Below are 18,252 nucleotides of genomic sequence, written 5' to 3'. Positions count from 1 at the left end.
GTAACGAAGAAGTCCCTGGGACCACGGAGTCACAGATGGTAGTCCGGGTGACGTAGCTCAGGTTCGGAAGCCGAGATGATGTCAGGCGGGGTCCGGAACCTTTGGAGCGAGATGACGGGTCACCGCAGGGATCCGAGATGGTACGGACTGTCAGATGGCAGACGGACAGCGTGCGGGGTTCGGGAATCAGCAGGACCGGATGGCGAGGCAGGATCAGCTCTAGAAGAGAGATACGTGAGTATGGCAAGACGACACAAGGAGACCTGACTCCTAGCTTGGAAAACACGAAGATCAGGCCCCGCCTCCTTGGACAATACACCCCTTTATACCCTGTACCTGTTTAGCCTCATTTCCTGTTAATGGACGCTGGCCCTTTAAGAAAGGGTCAGTGACCGCGCGCGCGCCCTAATGCGCATGCGCGCAGCCCGGGTGCCAGAAGCCAGGGAAGGAGGCTGAGAAGAGGACGCAGGGGAGCCGGCCAGGACCTGGGAAGCCGTCGGGCGCCGCGATCGGAGACCAGGGGGCCTGGGAAGGACGGGCACCGGAGGCTGGAGAGCGGGGAGCGTGGCAGGTGAGCCGGGGAGCGGGGCTGAGGACCCGGGGAGCGGAGCAGAGGACCCGGGGAGGGGAGCCAAGGACCCGGGGAGCGCGACAATATATAGACAGAATGTATTTATATATATATATATATATATATATATATTACAGTTCAAAAGTTTGGGGTCACCCAGACAATTTTGTATTTTCCATTACAAATCATACTTTTATTTATCAAGTGAGTTGCATAATGAATAGAAGATATAGTCCAGACAGTGACGAGGTTAGAAATAATGATTTACTTGAAATAATAATTTTCTTCTTCAGACTTTGCTTTCGGCACAGAATGCTCCCTTTGCAGCAATTCAAGCTATGCAGACCTTTGGCATTGTAGCTGCTAATTTGCAGAGGTAATCTGGAGATATTTCATCCCATGCTTCCCCCCTCACCACAAGTTGGATTGGCTTGATGGGCCCTTTTTGCACAATACGGTCAAGCTGCTCCCACAACAGCTCTATAGGGTTGAGATCTGGTGACTGGGCTGGCCACTCCATTACAGATAGAATACCAGCTGCCTGCTTCTTCCCTAAATAGTTCATGCATAATTTGGAGGTGTGCTTTGGTCATTGTCCTGTTGTAGGATGAAATTGGCTCCAATCAAGCGCTGTCCACAGGGTATGGCATGGCGTTGCAAAATGGAGGGATAGCCTTTCTTATTCAAAATCCCACTTTACCAGCTCCAAAGCAAGCGCAGATTATCACATTACCTCCACCATCCTTGACAAATTGCGTCACACACTTTTCCAGCATCTTTTCAGTAGTTCTGAGTGTCACAAATGTTCTTCTGTGTGATCCAAACACCTCAAACTTTGATTCGTCTGTCCATAACACTTTTTCCAATCCTCCTCTGTCAAATGTCTGTTTTCTTTTGCCCATATTAATCTTTTCTTTTTATTAGCCAGTCTCAGGAGGATATGGCTATTTTTTTGCCACTATGCCCTGAAGGCCAGCATCCCGGAGTCGCCTCTTCACTGTAGACATTGACAAAGGCGTTTTGCGGGTACTATTAAAAGAAGCTGCCAGTTGAGGACCTGTGAGGCGTCAATTTCTAAAACTAGAGACTCTATTGTACTTGGCTTGTTGCTCAGTTGTGTAGCGCGGCCTACCACTTCTCTTTCTACTCTGGTTAGAGCCTGTTTGTGCTTTCCTCTGAAGGGAGTAGTACACACCGTTGTAGGAAATCTTCAGTTTCTTGGCAATTTCTCGCATGGAATATTCTTCATTTCTAAGAATAAGAATAGGCTGTCAAGTTTCACATGAAAGTTCTATTTTTCTGGCCATTTTGAGAGTTTAAGGGAACCAACAAATGTAATGCTCAAGATTCTCCACTAGCTCAAAGGAAGGTCGGTTTTATAGCTTCTCTAATCAGCAAAACTGCTTTTAGCTGTGCTAACATACTTGTACAAGGGTTTTCAAGGGATTACTAAGCATCCATTAGCTTTCTAACAGTTAGCAAACACAATGTACCATTAGAACACTGGAGTGGTGGTTGTTGGAAATGGTCCTCTATACACCTATGTAGATATTGCATTCAAAACCAGACATTTTCAGCCACATTAACAATCTATAGAGTGTATTTCTGTTTAATTTAATGTTAGCGTCACGCTACACGGACACGCGTGTACGCCAGACAGACACGGTCAGTGAAAAATCACTGATGTGTGTGCATACCCATTCATTTTAATGGGTCTGCTTACAGTTAGGTCCAGAAATATTTGGACAGTGACACAAGTTTTGTTATTTTAGCTGTTTACAAAAACATGTTCAGAAATACAATTATATATATAATATGGTCTGAAAGTGCACACTCCCAGCTGCAATATGAGAGTTTTCACATCCAAATCGGAGAAAGGGTTTAGGAATCATAGCTCTGTAATGCATAGCCTCCTCTTTTTCAAGGGACCAAAAGTAATTGGACAAGGGACTCTAAGGGCTGCAATTAACTCTGAAGGCGTCTCCCTCGTTAACCTGTAATCAATGAAGTAGTTAAAATGTTTGGGGTTGATTACAGGTGTGTGGTTTTGCATTTGGAAGCTGTTGCTGTGACCAGACAACATGCGGTCTAAGGAACTCTCAATTCAGGTGAAGCAGAACATCCTGAGGCTGAAAAAAAAGAAAAAATCCATCAGAGAGATAGCAGACATGCTTGGAGTAGAAAAATCAACAGTCGGGTACATTCTGAGAAAAAAGGAATTGACTGGTGAGCTTGGGAACTCAAAAAGGCCTGGACGTCCATGGATGACAACAGTGGTGGATGATCGCCACATACTTTCTTTGGTGAAGAAGAACCCGTTCACAACATCAACTGAAGTCCAGAACACTCTCAGTGAAGTAGGTGTATCTATCTCTAAGTCAACAGTAAAGAGAAGACTCCATGAAAGTAAATACAAAGGGTTCACATCTAGATGCAAACCATTCATCAATTCCAAATATAGACAGGCCAGAGTTAAATTTGCTGAAAAACACCTCATGAAGCCAGCTCAGTTCCTGAAAAAGTATTCTATGAACAGATGAGACAAAGATCAACCTGTACCAGAATGATGGGAACAAAAAAGTTTGGAGAAGAAAGGGAACGGCACATGATCCAAGGCACATCACATCCTCTGTAAAACATGGTGGAGGCAACGTGATGGCATGGGCATGCATGGCTTTCAATGGCACTGAGTCACTTGTGTTTATTGATGACATAACAGCAGACAAGAGTAGCCGGATGAATTCTGAAGTGTACCGGGATATACTTTCAGCCCAGATTCAGCCAAATGCCACAAAGTTGATCGGACGGTGCTTCATAGTACAGATGGACAATGACCTCAAGCATACAGCCAAAGCTACCCAGGAGTTCATGAGTGCAAAAAAGTGGAACATTCTGCAATGGCCAAGTCAATTACCAGATCTTAACCCAATTGAGCATGCATTTCACTTGCTCAAATCCAGACTTAAGACGGAAAGACCCACAAACAAGCAAGACCTGAAGGCTGCGGCTGTAAAGGCCTGGCAAAGCATTAAGAATTAGGAAACCCAGCGTTTGGTGATGTCCATGGGTTCCAGACTTAAGGCAGTGATTGCCTCCAAAGGATTCGCAACAAAATATTGAAAATAAAAATATTTTGTTTGGGTTTGGTTTATTTGTCCAATTACTTTTGACCTCCTAAAATGTGGAGTGTTTGTAAAGAAATGTGTACAATTCATACAATTTCTATCAGATATTTTTGTTCAAACCTTCAAATTAAACGTTACAATCTGCACTTGAATTCTGTTGTAGAGGTTTCATTTCAAATCCAATGTGGTGGCATGCAGAGCCCAACTCGCGAAAATTGTGTCACTGTCCAAATATTTCTGGACCTAACTGTATGTCATTGATTCTGGTACGTATGAAAACTAGCACATACGCACCAGAATCACGGTACCACATTATAATTTGTTTGTCTGTTTTTCTTTTACACTGTTCACTGTGCCATAAAAGTGATAAAACATAGGGTTATTTTATGTTTTGCAACTTTTACACCATAAAAACTATTTTGTAGAAAAAAAATATTTGTATGCATTGCTATATTCTAAGAGCTACAGTTTTTTTTATTTTTTTCGCTGATGGATCTGTATGATAGCTTTTTTTAGTTGGACAAAATGACGTTTTTAGCGGTACTATTTTTATTTACATATGACTTTTTTTATCTCGTTTTAGTCCACTTTTTTGTCAGCAGTATGATGAAAAGGTAGAACTTTTGCTACTTTTTTTTGTTTGTTTTTACTGTGTTCACTGAAGTGGTTAACTACAGTGATAATTTGATGGGTTGTTACAGATGCCATAGTACCAAATATGTGTATATTTTTGGTTTATTTTTTTACATAAATTTACATGTTTATTGGAATATATTTATTTATTTTTTTGTTTGTTATTTTCAGGTTTTACCAATTTTTTTGCTTTTTTTTCACTTCACTTTTTCACTTAGTCTCTTTATGGGACATTACTTTTCATCAGTCTGATCACTGATATAATCCACTGCAATGCTTGATCACTGCAGTGGATTATATCTGTCAGCGCTGCACTTGCAGCGCTGACATTTTGCCTCACACACCATGCATCTGGCATGGTGTGTGAGGCTTTCAGTAGCAGGGTGACCTGTGGTCATCATGGTGACAACCCAGGGTTGTCACGTCAGTGATCGTGTCCCTGTGATCATACCCCTGTGTGTGATACTCTCCCTGTCTCCTCAATGCTGCGATCACTATTGAACGCAACATTTAGGGGTTTAAACTGCCATGAGAGCCGGGTGAGAGTGCCTGAACCCCCGTAATCACCATGATGTACTAGGTACTTCATTGGTTGGGAAGGCACCTACTTTCATGATGCACGCAGTGTGTCCATTGTTGCAAAGAGGTTAATCAGAGAGGCAGCATAGAGACCAAAGGTAACCCTGAAAGAAGCTGCAGAATTCCCAAGCAGAGACTGGCGTATCTGTCTATACGACCACAATAAGCCATATACGCCATAGAGCTGGCCTTTATGGACACCATGGAAACCATCTAACTTGAAAGAGCTGGAACAGTTTTGCCTTGAGGAATTGGCAAAAATTCCAGTGGCAAGATGTGGAAAGCTTATAGAGACTTAACCAAAGCTACTTGCAGCTGTAATTGCCGCAAAAGGAGGCTCTACAAAGCACTGTCTTTAGGGGGATGAATAGTTATGTACACTGAAGTTATCAGTTATTTTGTCATATTTGTTGTTTGTTTCACAATAAAAAAAAACAAATGTTCAAAAAAACCTGTGAAATTCCAGGTTGTGAAGTAGAAAAACACATACAATGTTAAGGGGGTAAATGCTTCCACAGAGTACTATACATCATTTGGTTGAATACACCGTGTGCAGAATTATTAGGCAAGTTGTATTTTAGAGGAATTTTTTTTATTACTGATCAACAACTATGTTCTAATCAACTCAAAAGACTCAAATATTAAAGCTCAATATTTTTGGAAGTTGGAGTGGGTTGTTTTTAGATTTGGCTATCTTAGGAGGATATCTGTTTGTGCAGGTAACTATTGTGCAGAAATATTAGGCAACTTAATAAAAACCAAATATATTCCCATCTCACTTGTTTATTTTCACCAGGTAAACCAATATAACTGCACACAATTTAGAAATAAACATTTCTGACATGCAAAAACAAAACCCCAAAAATTAGTGACCAATATAGCCACCTTTCTTTATGATGACACTCAACAGCCTACCATCCATAGATTCTGTCAGTGCTTGATCTGTTTACGATCAACATTGCGTGCAGCAGCCACCACAGCCTCCAGACACTGTTCCGAAAGGTGTACTGTTTTCCCTCCCTGTAGATCTCACATTTTATGAGGGACCACAGGTTCTCTATGGGCTTCAGATCAGGTGAACAAGGGGGCCATGTCATTATTTTTTCATCTTTTAGACCTTTACTGGCCAGCCACGCTATGAAAATCATGTTTTTCTTGAACGATACCGACTTCTTCCTGTACCACTGCTTGAAGAAATTGTCTTCCAGAAACTGGCAGTAGGTCGGGGAGTTGAGCTTCACTCCATCCTCAACCCGAAAAGGTCCCACAAGTTCATCTTTGATGATACCAGCCCATACCAGTACCCCACCATCACCTTGCTGGCGTCTGAGTCGGAGTGGAGCTCTCTGCCCTTTATTGATCCAGCCTCTGGCCCATCCATCTGGCCCATCAAGAGTCACTCTCATTACATCAGTCCATAAAACCTTTGAAAAATCAGTCTTAAGATATTTCCTGGCCCAGTCTTGACGTTTTATCTTATGTTTCTTGTTCAGAGGTGGTCGTTTTTCAGCCTTCCTTACCTTGGCCATGTCCCTGAGTATGGCACACATTGTGCTTTTTGATACTCCAGTAAAGTTGCAGCTCTGAAATATGGCCACACTCATGGCAAATGGAATCTTGTCAGCTTCACGCTTGATTTTCCTCAATTCATGGGCAGTTATTTTGTGCCTTTTTTGCACAACACGCTTCTTGTGACCCTGTTGGCTATTTGCCATGAAACGCTTGATTGTTCGGTGATCATGCTTCAAAAGTTTGGCAATTTCAAAACTGCTGCATCCCTCTGCAAGACATCTCACAATTTTGGACTCTTCAGAACCCGTCAATTCTCTCTTCTGACCCATTTTGCCAAGGGAAAGGAAGTTGCCTAATAATTAAGCACAAATTATATAGGGTGTTGATGTCATTACCCCACACCCCTCATTACAGAGATGCACATCACCTGATTTACTTAATTGGTAGTTGGCTCTCAAGCCTATACAGCTTGGAGGAGAACAACATGTATAAAAATTATCATGTGATCAAAATACTCATTTGCCTAATAATTCTGCACACAGTGTATACACGAAGCAAAACTTATTGTAGTTTGAAAATGGAAAGAAAAGTATTTTGCACAGTATGCCTTTAAAGTTATTGTGCACAAATAATCAGATCCATTACAAACACAAATAACTTATAATGGCCTCCGAAAGGATCTCATTGTGGTGCCTGCCAATTTTGACTGGAAGAATATAATGATTCTTTCCATCAAATATACCAGAATCTAATGGAGCGTTCGATGCAAATGTGAACATAATGTTTGTTTCTAATGCATCTCAATAGAAAAATGAAGCAACTTTGCACTTAGTCGCTTGTAATTATATCCTTTGTCTATGGCTCCTATGTGAGCAATCCTGTTTCCCAAAAATAATGTGTAGTTATTGCAGTGCTACCATTTGTCCTCTACTTTTTACTAAAATACATTTGTAGGATGGCAAGAAGTAATGTACTGATATTGGGCCATGAGCTGTAGGATCAGACTACATTTGGTGTGTTTGTAGTCTGTTACCATGGTGACACAGTTCTCTTTAGAGACTGCAGTAACAAAATATAAGGAACATTTTATCAAGACTATATAAAAAATTGCTTTATTTTATTAAAAAAAAAAAAGGGAATAAATGTCATGGTAAGCCTTCAGGTGCTCGTACAATTGTTACTATTTTCTTAACATGTTCATTTTTCATTACGCATAACAAACAACAAAAAAGGAGTAAATACCAAATAAGTAAATTTATTTACAACGCAGCTGTATGATAAAAACTAGAGCTGAAATGTACTGAAAAATCCTAAAATATTCTGTACCACAAAATGAAAATATCCGTAAAAATAAGACTCTATAATTAAAAAAAATAAAAGTCATAGTGCTGTACACCCGTGAGAGGCAAAAGCCGTCTAGGGGAATTGTCAGTTCTTTGCAGCTGTAGAGAAAAGATATTTAGGTTTATTCTTCATGGAACTTTCATCCGAGCAGAAGATAAGAAGAAAGACTTGGATGGGATGACCTGCACTCGACACGTGGGGCACGTCTGCTTCTTGCACAGCCATTTTCCTATGCACTGTGGAGGAGAAACAGTTTTATAGTGAGCTCAGGAAACCTCATAACACATTTTGAAGTCTAATTTTGGTTAATTTTACTGAGAATATAACAAGTATTCACTGGTGGATGGCAGAAGTCAGACGTTTGTCTCTACTGTCGTAGGATATGAATACAGAATTGTTAATATTGGCATTGTCTTATGTGACAGAGGCTTTTGCCGTCACCTTTAGCGCCAGGGCCTTAGTGTGGCTGTTATCTCTGAGCCCCATGTAGTTATGCCTTTTCTTAAAGGGGTTACACACAGTTCCTTGGTAAATATTGTTTTAAGAAAATAAACCATGCTTTACTCATCTTTCCTGAATCTAACTAAAGGAGGGTGCTTGCACCAGACTGCCCGGGTGCCGCTCTCCTTCAACAAGAAAACTCTGTGTGCGGACATGGCTTTGGGGAGGGTGCATGACAATTACTTGCTGCTTTGGGCCGGTGTCCGTCACCCCTGCTGCCAGTGGTCAATACTGTTGGGTAGTGAGAAACACAACACCAGAGTTCACTTGGTTTTTGTTTACTTTGTCTTCACACCATTATGACACACATGGCTTTTCTTTCTCTCTGTGTGGTACTACTCTTCATTCTCTCCCCCACTATTTTGGACAGCGTCCTCAATACTTAGGGGTCTGCATCTCCTTCCCCCTAATACCGCACACCTTCGTCCACTTCTGGTCCCCAAGGGCATGTCTAGCCAGAAGACTCTCTAAGCTGCCGGGGTCAGCCATAGGCTCCAGACCTCCAGAGGTTACCTCGAAGGTCCCTGCACTAGCACCGAGGCCACGTCCTCTCATTTTGAACACTCTTCTTGACTGACTTCCTTTGGAGTTCCCTCTCCAAACGATATGCCCTGCCACCTGTCACTCCTTCCTTTACTACTTTCACCTTATCTTATCTAACAACTCTTCTAAACCTCGCTCTACCTCTGGTTAATCCAACTGCTAGATTGAAGCATTTGGTAACCTAATAGACAGACCTAAAACTTTGCTACATCTGGAAACCTACTCTTCTCTAAAATAGTTAAATATCATCCCATTTATAATATTCAACAGTAAATAGATTCGACATGCACAGTTACATCATGGGGTATAGCCCACCTATTACATATCACCAAGTTTCTGCCATTGTCCTACAGTTTGTGGCATTGGGTTTGGCAATGATGGCTGGTGCCAGACACAGGGAGCAGAGGAGGAGACTCGTTGGTGGATCCAAGGAAGGTGAGTATGGACTCAAGATATTGAAAGGGTACAACCCATTTACATTTTCCAATAGAAGGTTAAAGACACACTTCAGCAATATTTGCAAAAGTAGTGCAATATTCTAACCGTATAACCTATGTCATCTCAGCCCATTTGCATCCATACGTTTTGTCTATTTTTCATTACAGTGAACTGTCTGTGATTTACGGACTTTGCCAATCCAGTACATGTCTGTGCAGACAGGAAGTCAGTCTCTGACTTCCTGTGAACTACAGGATGACATCATTACCTATGAAGTCACTCTTTGCAGCTCACAGGCCCTTTGGTTCTCCATACAGCTTGACCCTTATTCCTCTGTATCTACCTACTGTCATGATTTACTCCTGGCTCAGCTGCAGCTGTGCAGCTGAGCCTTTTTTTAGTTTCACATCTGATACAGGTCACGTTAGGGGTTAATCCTTCCTGCCTCGTTCTGGAGGTCAGGCCAATATATTAGGGTACTGTTTCTCTGGAACTACGCCAGTGATATTTCTGGCTCTGCTGTGTTCTGCTCATGAGTGACCTGTTGTCTGCCCTGCCCCCTCCTGACCTCCGTGTTCACCTGACCTGTTGTTGACCTCCTCTGTTATCTGTTCCCATCCTGTCAGTGTCTCTCCCACTGTCTCCCTTCAGCTCCCTGCTCGTCTGTCTCCCTGTTCGTTCCTCGTCTGCATACCTTGATTCCGTTCCTGTGCTCTTCCCATTCTCCCCTGCTTCTGAGTTCTGACTTCCCGGCTACTGACTGCTTGCTTCCATCTGACTATGTTTAGACTTTGCCCCTGTGTATTTACTAGACTTCATGTTGTGATATGGCGTTCTGACGATTCTACTGCCATTTGGTGGGCTGGACTAGTATTACCTCTGCTAGGGAATACTCTGCTCTTAGTTTTTCTCCACTCTACCGCCCTCTAGTAGTGTACCTGCTAACTACCTTCTCAGGTTGTTTCAGGAATCTTCTCTGTCCCACATTACTGCACTATACTACTATAGTACATCTTAGAGTACAGCATGACACCTTCATGAAGCTGACTATATCATTTCTGCCTTAAAGGGATTTTCCACTACTATGATATTGATGACCTATACTTAGGATAGGTCATGCATATTATATGGGTGGGGCTGGTGTCAGCGCCCAGAACCCGGATTGATCAGCTGTTACCAACTCCAGCAGGGCTATTAAATAGTGTGATGGAGCTGTGGTGTTTCATTCACTCCATATATTAATTACATATGGCCATGACCAGAGTTGTTTACATCTGAACGGTGGGGGAACCCAACCAATCAGATATTGATGACCTATCCTATGGTCATCAGTATCATAACAGTGGAAAACCCTGTAATATAAGAGAGATAATAATATAATTATATATATATATATATTATAATAATATAATGGAAGATAATAATATAATTATCTTCCATTACCTCATGTTTTAAAAAAAATACATAACATCACCTCCATACAACATCTACTGCTATGCATGAAGAGAAAAAACTAAGGCATTTCGACTAAAAAGTCTTAATCATAGTGGTTTAAGATGCTATTCGAAACGCGTCGGTTTTTTCTCTTCGTGCATAGCAATAGATGTGGTATGGTGGTGATGTTATACTGTATATATTTTTAAATACAATCTCAATAACAGCACCTCCATACCACATCTATGGCTATGCATGAAAAGAAAAATCCAATGCCTTTTTATTAAAGATGAGTCTTAATATTGGTGGATTAACAATGTTTAGTCGAAACGCAGTAGTTTTTTCTCTTCATGCATAACAGTTGATGTGGTATAGAGGCGCTGTTATATATTTGTTTAAAACAATCTCAATAAAAGGACTTTTTATATATGGACATCGGACGCTGGAGATTTCTCTTGTCCTCTATTCGTTAGATACTAGTGCATGAAATGATAATCTCACTACTATTACAGCGCAGAATTAGCAGAATTACTTTCTCCATAACATAAATTTAATTACAAGATCTGTGGTTAGGGAATTTATAATTGTACGTTGACCATCTCCGTACCTCCTTATGGAATCTATGGGAGCAGTGCAGTTCCCAGATGCTGTCAGTGTGAAGGTCGTCATGGCAGATAACACATGGGTCCTCATCTTCATCCTTCAAAGGAAAACAAATCATTATCATTATAATTACTATACCCATCCTGCTTTTGCTTTACAAGGTCATGGACACACGAAGCAGAGATGAAACACAACAGCCCGAGGTTATAATAGTTGGTTTCTGGATGGCAGCCCAGTTCTAAATTAATGCTGGCGAGTTTGAATGTATTATCCATCTAATTAAATTTAGTGGGAGACCTATTTATACTCCTAAGGTTGGGATGACTTTTTAATTATTTTTACTATTTTTAATTTCCTTGTTCTTGGGTGTTATCACTTTAATAAACCCATTTTGCTTATAAAAGGGTGACCAAATCAACTTCAGATGAGAGTTTGAGTGATAGCAGGAGTCTAGGGAGGCATGGTGGTCATACACGTCATGTGCCCATGGATGGTTACTCGCTCTGCATGCTCTATAACTTTGTGTTCCTTTTTATATAAGGGTCAAAATTGTGATTAACAAAAAAGCTATAAAAGACTTCAGAATAGTAAATTGATAGGGATCATTTTACAGAGTGATATATTGGTGATGAATTTGATAAGTCCTGATTTATGGAGGCTTGATATTCGCATCAACTGAACTTCCCTTGTCTACAGTCAATTTTACACTTTCTTCCTTCTACCAGATTGTGGGACATGGCCACACAGTAATCCGGCAGTTAGGTCACCGGAATTCACACTCGGGGGCCCCCCTTCTGCCCTCAGTGAACTCAGTTGAACTCGCTGCCGGTTGGCCGGACTGCTGTGCAAATGTGTCCCGCAAACCGACAATATGGCAATCCAGCAGTCAGGTCACCGGAGTTCACACTGCTCTCAGTGAACTCAGTTGAACCCATTGCCAGGCTTGAAACTCACGAGGCGAATACCAAAAAACTCGACGAGGAACAAATAACCCAAATACCTTAATATTCATGCAAGTAACGAATAGTGCCGAATGGTGGGTTTCCTCCTGACATCATCACAGATAGCCCAAAAGGCTGCGCAGAAGTGCACATCTGTCAGGACCGGGAGGACTGATGGGCCCAGGAGGTGGATCCACTGGACCGAGTATCCCACCGGGGGGCAGGGTACACGGCAGCCGGAGCACTAGCGTGGCAGGGACAGGTATAACCAGGTCAGCAGAGTCACAGAGTTCTTCAGGACGGTAAGGAAACAGGCACAGGTACCAGGGAGCAAAGACAAGGAGTCTACAGGACACGGCACCAGGGGGCCTGAGCACCTAGCACAAAAGACAAAGCTTCCAGACACGTTGATCAGGCAACGCCCCTATGGAAGGGCCAGTCTTATATATCCAGCACAGCCGTAGGTCACTTCCTGCTTCAGGTGTGCTGGGTCCATAAAACCAGGAGAGTGGGCGCGGCCTGGTCCTATACAGAGGCATGAGGCTAATACTCAGAGTCAGACTCATGAGACCAGGAGCAGGACACAGGAGAGCACGAGCGGGAGCGGCAGCCATGACCGGTGGACACGTGGAGTGGATCAGTGGGTAAGGAGCAGTGCAATGACGGTGAGGCCGGATCAGTGGGTACGGAGCAGTGGTGCGATGCAGGTGCGACTGGATCAGTGGGTACAGAGCGGTGGTGCAATGCAGGTGCGACTGGATCAGTGGGTACAGAGCGGTGGTGCAATGCAGGTACGACTGGATCAGTGGGTATGGAGCGGTGGTGCGATGCAGGAACCGGCTCAGTGGGTAAGGAGGGCTGCTGGGACACCGGGAGCGTGACAGTACCCCCCCCTTGAAGCCCCCCTCCCCGCGGCCGGGACATGTAGGCGCGCCGAAGAGGGGCAGCAACGTACTTCCGGGACAACCAGGACCGAGCCTCGGGACCGCAATCCACCCAATCGACCAGGAAGGACTGCCTACCCCGGACCGTTTTCATGGCCACTATGTCCCGTATTGGAGAACCCAAGTCAGCGGCAATGGAGGCAACGGATAGGGGAAGACAGTCAGAAGCAGGACTGGAGTCGTGGGCGACCGGTTCGGGCGTCTCGGACCGGGTACAGGATAGTGTGTCATCCTCAGTGGCAGGGGGCATCAAAGTCTCAAGTGCCAGGGATGGTGGCACGACGCTGGACTGCGTCGACTCTGCTTCTGGGTCCGGTGGCACCACAGGCACAAGTGCCAGGAGCTGTGGTACACCGCTGGACTGCGTCGTCGCCTCTTCTTCTTCCGGCGGCATAGCAGGTTCAGGTGACAGGGGCCGAGGAACGGGCTGTAGGCAGTGGTCATGACACCAGGACCCCCAGCGAGTAATAGCGCCAGAGTGCCAACTAATGGCAGGGTCATGGAGTTGAAGCCAGGGTAGGCCCAACAGGAGCTCAGGAGCCATCCTCGGGATCACATAGAAGGTGATGGTCTCAGTATGCACAGTGCCAACCTGGAGTCTCACTGGTTCAGTGGTATATCGGACAGGTTCGTATAGCAGTTTGCCGTCGACGGAGGCGAACCAGAGGGGCTTGGCAAGCGGGATCACAGGTACCTGGTATCGGTCCACTGCAGACTGGTGTATGAAATTAGCCGCTGCCCCAGAATCAATGTGGGCCTCTGCTGTGAACCTGGTCTTCTTCGTCGTCACCTGGACAGTCTGTGTAAGTGGAACGGAGGGGATTCCGGTGCCCAGGGTAGCGGTTCCCACCATCCCTTGGGCCTGGGGTCTACCAGGTTTCTCAGGGCATGTCCGAAGCATGTGTGACCCGTCTCCACAATAGAAGCACAGGCCCAGGGCGAGCCGTTCTGCACGGCGTTGCTTGGCTTGGTTCAGTCGGTCGATTTGCATGGGTTCCGGAAACATGTCACAGGAAGGCAGGGGCAAAGGAGCGGTAGGCCTCTGCGGGGACAAGGCGTGACGGGGTGGTCGCTTCTCCCGGAATACCTCTTTGGTTCGTTCCTGGAAACGGAGGTCAATCCGGGTGGCTAAGAATATTAAAGCGTCCAAGGTGCGTGGAACGTCACGGCCAGCAAGCTCGTCTTTGACGCGGCCAGAGAGTCCTTCCCAAAAGGCCGCCGTCAAGGCCTCATTGTTCCAGCCCAGCTCAGAGGCGAGCGTGCGGAACTGGATGGCGTATTGGCCGACGGTCAGGGTCCCTTGGCGTAGCCGGAGGAGCGAAGAGGTCACTGTGGTGGTACGTCCGGGTTCATCGAATGTACTTCGGAAAGCGTGCAAGAATTCCCGGATGTTAGTGGTCATTGGATCCTCATTCTCCCACAGGGGGTTAATCCAGGCTAGAGCTTCGCCTTCCAAGTGTGACATCAGGAACGCCACTTTAGCCTGGTCTGAGACAAACAAATGAGGAAGCAACTTGAAATGCAGGGAGCACTGATTCAAGAAGCCGCGGCAGGACTTAGGATCCCCTGCATAGCGAGGTGGAGCAGCGAGGCGAAGTTGCGAGGCCGTGGCGGAAACTGGTTCGGAGCCGGAGACTGGTTGCTGCGTGGACTCAGACGAGGCAGCGGTCTGCAGTGTATATAACCGGTGGTCCATGGACGCCAGGAATTTCAGCATCCGGTGTAAGGTGTCACGCTGTTGCACCAGTTCCTGGCGTAGTTCGGCCAGCTCAGATGTTTGTGCTCCAGCGGGATCCATGGCCTGATCAAACTGTCAGGACCGGGAGGACTGATGGGCCCAGGAGGTGGATCCACTGGACCGAGTATCCCACCGGGGGGCAGGGTACACGGCAGCCGGAGCACTAGCGTGGCAGGGACAGGTATAACCAGGTCAGCAGAGTCACAGAGTTCTTCAGGACGGTAAGGAAACAGGCACAGGTACCAGGGAGCAAAGACAAGGAGTCTACAGGACACGGCACCAGGGGGCCTGAGCACCTAGCACAAAAGACAAAGCTTCCAGACACGTTGATCAGGCAACGCCCCTATGGGAGGGCCAGTCTTATATATCCAGCACAGCCGTAGGTCACTTCCTGCTTCAGGTGTGCTGGGTCCATAAAACCAGGAGAGTGGGCGCGGCCTGGTCCTATACAGAGGCATGAGGCTAATACTCAGAGTCAGACTCATGAGACCAGGAGCAGGACACAGGAGAGCACGAGCGGGAGCGGCAGCCATGACCGGTGGACACGTGGAGTGGATCAGTGGGTAAGGAGCAGTGCAATGACGGTGAGGCCGGATCAGTGGGTACGGAGCAGTGGTGCGATGCAGGTGCGACTGGATCAGTGGGTACAGAGCGGTGGTGCAATGCAGGTGCGACTGGATCAGTGGGTACAGAGCGGTGGTGCAATGCAGGTACGACTGGATCAGTGGGTATGGAGCGGTGGTGCGATGCAGGAACCGGCTCAGTGGGTAAGGAGGGCTGCTGGGACACCGGGAGCGTGACAACATCTCAGGAGATAGAAACACAGCACTTGCCTATGCGCTTCTGCATCCTGAGCTCCACGACTTTGAGCAATTATTGGGGGTGCCAGGACCTGGACTCCCGGACATCTACAAGGATTTAATAATTTCCAAAATGTAAAAAAAAATTAACAAAACTTAGTTGCACTTTAAAACAAAGCTAAATTAATGGGTTATGCAACAATGATATACCAGGTGAGAGTCTGGGTCTAAAATAAAGGAATCCTAATAAATAAGTACCCACGACTGTGCTTAGATTTCTACTGTACCTCAATTAATGGCAAGGACATATGCCCCACTATGATATCCTTGGCGGGAAGGGCTAAATTCTGGTGGTCTCATTGTCTTTACTGCTCGTTGGCATGAACCTATGCAGGACTACCCTTCTCAGAGGACGGAGGCACCAGCACTTTAATAGCCTGATATGCAAGATGAGTAGGGAAGGAGAAAACTCAGCCTCTATCACCTATACACATGTCCTAAATTAAAATACCAAAAGTGCATAGTATAGATGGCTAGAGACACGTAAAGTTTGTCCTTTTAATGATGGGCTGCCATATATAAGCAGTAGGTGTATATTGGTAAACTGTTAGTAAAAGTCAAACAAAAGCATGCAAACATAAAACTGTTAGTGACTCACATAGAAAAAACAAGACATCACGCAGGACTTAAACTTCAACAATAATGCAAAATGTGGTAGTCACAGCATTAGTCTCGAAGCAAACATTTAGTGTAGGTGTTAATGGGAACCTGTCACATTGTATATGCAGTCCAATGTGGGACATCATGGTATTGTTACGGGGGGCTGTCTGATAATAAACCTAAAGGAATGTCAGACAGTCAGGGTCCACCGTGCAAAGACTCTGCTGCAGACTATGGCAGAGGATAAGGGGTATATAAGTGTGCCACTGTAAAAAATAATAGCACAAGTGCAGAGTGCAATACCTCTGTTAAACTCACAGAGGAATATAATTAGAAAATAAAGCAATTCCTCCCTTACTTGGAGGGCGTGTGGAATGATCTCTGTTAAAGATCACAGAGACAAAAGCAGTGAGTGTGAAATGGCACCTACCTAGGTCCATTCCTCTAGTGGTGCCAGGAGACGGACAGCAGCGTAAGCCGCACAAAGCTCCTACCTGCGTTCGCTCCACTAGTGTGCGAGGACACGAACCACTAGATATGGCACCTGCCTAGGTCCGCTCTTCTAGTGGTGCAAAAGAGACGGACAGCAGCGTAAGCCGCACAAAGCTCCTACCTGCGTTCGCTCCACTAGTGTGCGAGGACACGAACCACTAGATATGGCACCTGCCTAGGTCCGCTCTTCTAGTGGTGCAAAAGAGATGGACAGCAGCATAAGCTGCACAAAGCTCCTACCTCTGTTCGCTCCCCTAGTGTGCGAGGATACGAACAACTGCCAGACGCAGTATAAGGAACGTTACCCTAGCGGCAACGTCCACCTACGAGTAGAATCACAAGGCCCAGCCGGACCATGTGCCTCAGGCACCTGCCTATGTCTGCTCCACTAAGAGGTAAGGATACGAACTTCAGCCAAAGCTGTAAGGTATAAGAACGCTACCCTGCCGGTAGCGCTCACCTAACATAGACAGAGAGATGCCTAGAGGGACGTGCACAGGGCGTCTACCCTCATGCATGAACCAAGAGGACTGAGCGCCAGGCGGCGTGCGTCAGGGTCTTATATAGACTCTGTGCCTCATCCAAGATGGAGGACACCAGAGCCAATCCGCTGCCAGAATGACAGCAATGACGTCACGCTGGCCTATCACCGAGCAAAGCGTCACAAGCACATGACCAGCGACCAATCGGCATAGAAGGTGTCAGAGACATGTGACCACGTGTCACAAGCACATGACCAGCGGCCAATCAGTTTAGAAGGTGTCAGAGACATGTGACCTCGTGTCAGCGATGATGTCACCCGCACATGTGCAATGGCTCCAAGATAGGACTTAGTCTCCAGCGCTTGCACATGTGCAGTAGCAAGAAATCCGGACATAGTCTCCAGAGCCACAGCAACCGTAACAGGTATAGAGAAGGAGAAGCTGAGTGCAATAATATACAGGTTTGTTGGAAAAGTTGGCATGTACGTGAGTCCGGTGACGTCCTACTCAGTGATTGACAGGCAGTCACATAGGGAAGACTGTCAGTCACTGACTAGGACCGCCCACTGGACTCATTTGCATACAAACACTAGAAATTTCAATGAATAAAATGCAAGTTTTTCTGACACTTTTTCCCACAAGAATGTACATCTATCTGATCAGCTCCTCCGGCTATATTACATCCAGCCTGAAGATCAGACACCATTTTTACCATGACTGGTTCCCTTTAAAGGCATCACTAAAATGTAAGTGCAGATCAGCTCAGGGAAAATCCACCTATAATGACACAAGGATGCAAATCCTTAATAATTTAATTTTTTCATTCCATAACTTGCCCCATTTAATTAATAAGATGATGTACAGTATATTTCATTTCTCATACAACCAATTAATACACCACTATTATTATTA

The 18,252-nt window shown here is 45.2% G+C and overlaps 1 protein-coding gene across 1 annotated transcript in view; it reads right to left on the bottom strand.

Moving 5' to 3' along the window:
* Nucleotides 1-7,731: 7,731 nt before the first annotated feature.
* The window catches only part of LNP1 (leukemia NUP98 fusion partner 1), a 55,528-nt gene continuing 45,007 nt past the window's right edge, over nt 7,732-18,252 (bottom strand). The window contains exons 4-5 of the mRNA XM_075335151.1: nt 11,288-11,380; nt 7,732-8,000 (exon numbers count right to left, since the gene is read on the bottom strand). Coding sequence (XP_075191266.1) covers nt 7,893-8,000; nt 11,288-11,380 — 201 coding nt within the window. The 3' untranslated portion in view covers nt 7,732-7,892. The remainder of the gene's footprint in view (nt 8,001-11,287; nt 11,381-18,252) is intronic.

This window comes from Anomaloglossus baeobatrachus, chromosome 2 (assembly GCF_048569485.1).
Source record: "Anomaloglossus baeobatrachus isolate aAnoBae1 chromosome 2, aAnoBae1.hap1, whole genome shotgun sequence".
Taxonomy (NCBI): Eukaryota; Metazoa; Chordata; class Amphibia; order Anura; family Aromobatidae; genus Anomaloglossus; species Anomaloglossus baeobatrachus.
Note: the sequence above shows the minus strand (reverse complement) of the source record. Positions and strands in the feature narration are given on the sequence as shown.